The sequence below is a fragment of the Austrofundulus limnaeus genome, unplaced genomic scaffold, assembly GCF_001266775.1.
Source record: "Austrofundulus limnaeus strain Quisiro unplaced genomic scaffold, Austrofundulus_limnaeus-1.0 Scaffold143, whole genome shotgun sequence".
Taxonomy (NCBI): domain Eukaryota; kingdom Metazoa; phylum Chordata; class Actinopteri; order Cyprinodontiformes; family Rivulidae; genus Austrofundulus; species Austrofundulus limnaeus.
The window spans coordinates 871,918-874,020 of NW_013952545.1; the positions used below are offsets into that span (position 1 = coordinate 871,918).

The 2,103-nt window shown below is 47.7% G+C and overlaps 1 protein-coding gene across 1 annotated transcript in view; it reads right to left on the bottom strand.

Annotated features, from left to right (window-relative positions):
* slc9a1a (solute carrier family 9 member A1a) overlaps positions 1-810 on the bottom strand; it is a gene marked incomplete at its 5' end in the record, with an annotated part of 40,334 nt that extends 39,524 nt beyond the window's left edge. Inside the window, 1 exon segment of the mRNA XM_014016346.1 lies at positions 490-810. Within this exon segment, the coding sequence (XP_013871800.1) occupies positions 490-793 (304 nt within the window).
* Between the last annotated feature and the right edge of the window lie 1,293 nt (positions 811-2,103).

The following is a 2,103-nucleotide window of genomic DNA, read 5'->3' on the forward strand; positions in this document are numbered from 1 at the left end:
CTAATCGATTATTAAATTAGTCATCGATTATTTTAATAATCGATTAGTCGTCGATTTATCGATTAATTGCGGCAGCCCTACCAGGAACTCAGGGCATTAATCGTCAAATTAATTGGCTAAATACCACAATTAATCGTGATTAATTTTTTTGCCAATATTGCCCAACCCTAAGCAGAACACAGCTAAATGTATCAAAAGCATGTCTATGTAATATTAGAATTTTCTGACACAATGAATTTTGGTTTTTCATTTTTTCCCCTGTAAGAGGTTTTTATTTAATAGAATTTTTGGATAAAAAAAATCACAATATATCGCCTTGCTTATAGTATCGCAATATATCGGGATATATCGTATCGTGTCGCCAAATTCTTGCCAACACACAGCCCTAATAGAAACTGGGCTGTCCTGCCACCTTTAGTCGGGGCTCATAGAAGATTATTAGACAAGTATTTCCTGAAACCCACCCAGCAGCTCAGACAAGACACTCACCTAATTTCATCAGCGAGGCGAGAAGCACCCACAGCGAGATTTCAAAGGGGATCTTCACATGGCCGTACTCCAGGCTGAGCACCGGGAAAGGCTTTTTCGTGYTGTTGTGCCCGGCTTCCTGCGTGTGGGTTCTCTCGTCTTTCTTGACGTCGCCGGTCGTGTCCGGAGAGCTGGCAGCTCCCAGAGGAAGCACGGAACCCTGCAGCAGCACGAACATCACCAGCAGCAGCAGCCCGAGCTCCGGCAGGCTCCTTCCGTGAGCCGCCCGGCTCCCGCCGCGGGCTGCCGCCCTGGAAGCAGGCATGTCGGGTGAAAAAGTCCAAAAAAAAAAAAAACAAAACAAACACCCAAACAAGTTCACGGAAGTTGAGCGGACTCCAGGCTGCGCGGTGCTGAAATATCACACCAGTTCTTCAAACGCGAACCAGTTCACCTCGTCCGGTCGGTGAAGCTGCCTTTACGGTCCATTTCAGTCGCTCAGGTGAATGGTCGCGCGCAGAGGCCGCCTTTCGARCGAAGCAGGAAACGCCAAAGATACTGAGGAGTTTCTCCCTTTTAAAACCTCCGCGACCTGTGTTGAAACGGGCCGGCTTTATGTGTTCATCGCAGACCTGTTTCACAAGTTTCTGTCCGCCTCTTCTCTCCCGTGTCTTTCTCCTCCGGYGACCGGTCAGCGCCTCAGGAAAGAGTTGATGCTGAAGGCGGAGAGAGACGCGGCAGCATCCCCTTCTTCTTCCTCGTCTTCCCGTCGCTCCTTCCGACTGCCCAAGAAACTCGTCCGCGAGGCGGCGGCGGCGGCGGTGCTCGGATACTGACCTTGAGGGGAAGCCTCGCATCCGACGCGCTGCATTTTCCCCGCATGAATGTCAACTTTTGGGTGTCAGTGTCCGTGTGTGCGGCATCTTTCCCCCCACCAGTCACCCGGCGCGAGGACAGCGGCACCTGGCTGAGCTCAGTCAGGAGGAAATAAGACTTTTTTTTCCCCTTTAAATTCCAGGGAGTGCGCTGTAGTCCAGACTCAAACACTTCCTTTGGGTTGTCAAGACAAGTGGAGGCTCGTTTTGTCTGGGAGGGATGTTTTAGCTTTGTACAACCTTCCCAACGCACACCCTTTCTCGGATGGGAGGTGTTCAAACAGCGGGGGAGGAGGTGTTCCACAGTGACATCTATAGGAATGGAGGCTAAGATGTTAGGGAAGATCTGGTTACAACAACAGGGGTGTCCAGTCCTGGTCCAGRCCGCTACCCTGGATGTTTTGGCTGCTCGTTTTTCCTGATTCAGATTACCTCTTCAAATTCTGCAAGAAGCCAGTTAATCAGCCATTTATTCAGTTCAGGTGTTGTAAAAGCAAACCAACATAAGTTCCCAAACTTTTTATCTTCTGACCCACAAAATATTCATGGCAAAAACTTGTGACCCCAAATATTACTGGTCTGAGTACACAAACTGTTAATAACCCTAAAAACAAAGGCTACACAATTTTTTGTCACTTCAGTAGAAAACGAAACTAAATATTAGTTTATTTAGTTCATCTCTTTCTTCATCATCAGTGACTTTTTTTAAGTGAAGAGAAAATAGAGACAGAGAGAAAAACAGAGAGAAGTAATTAGAAAG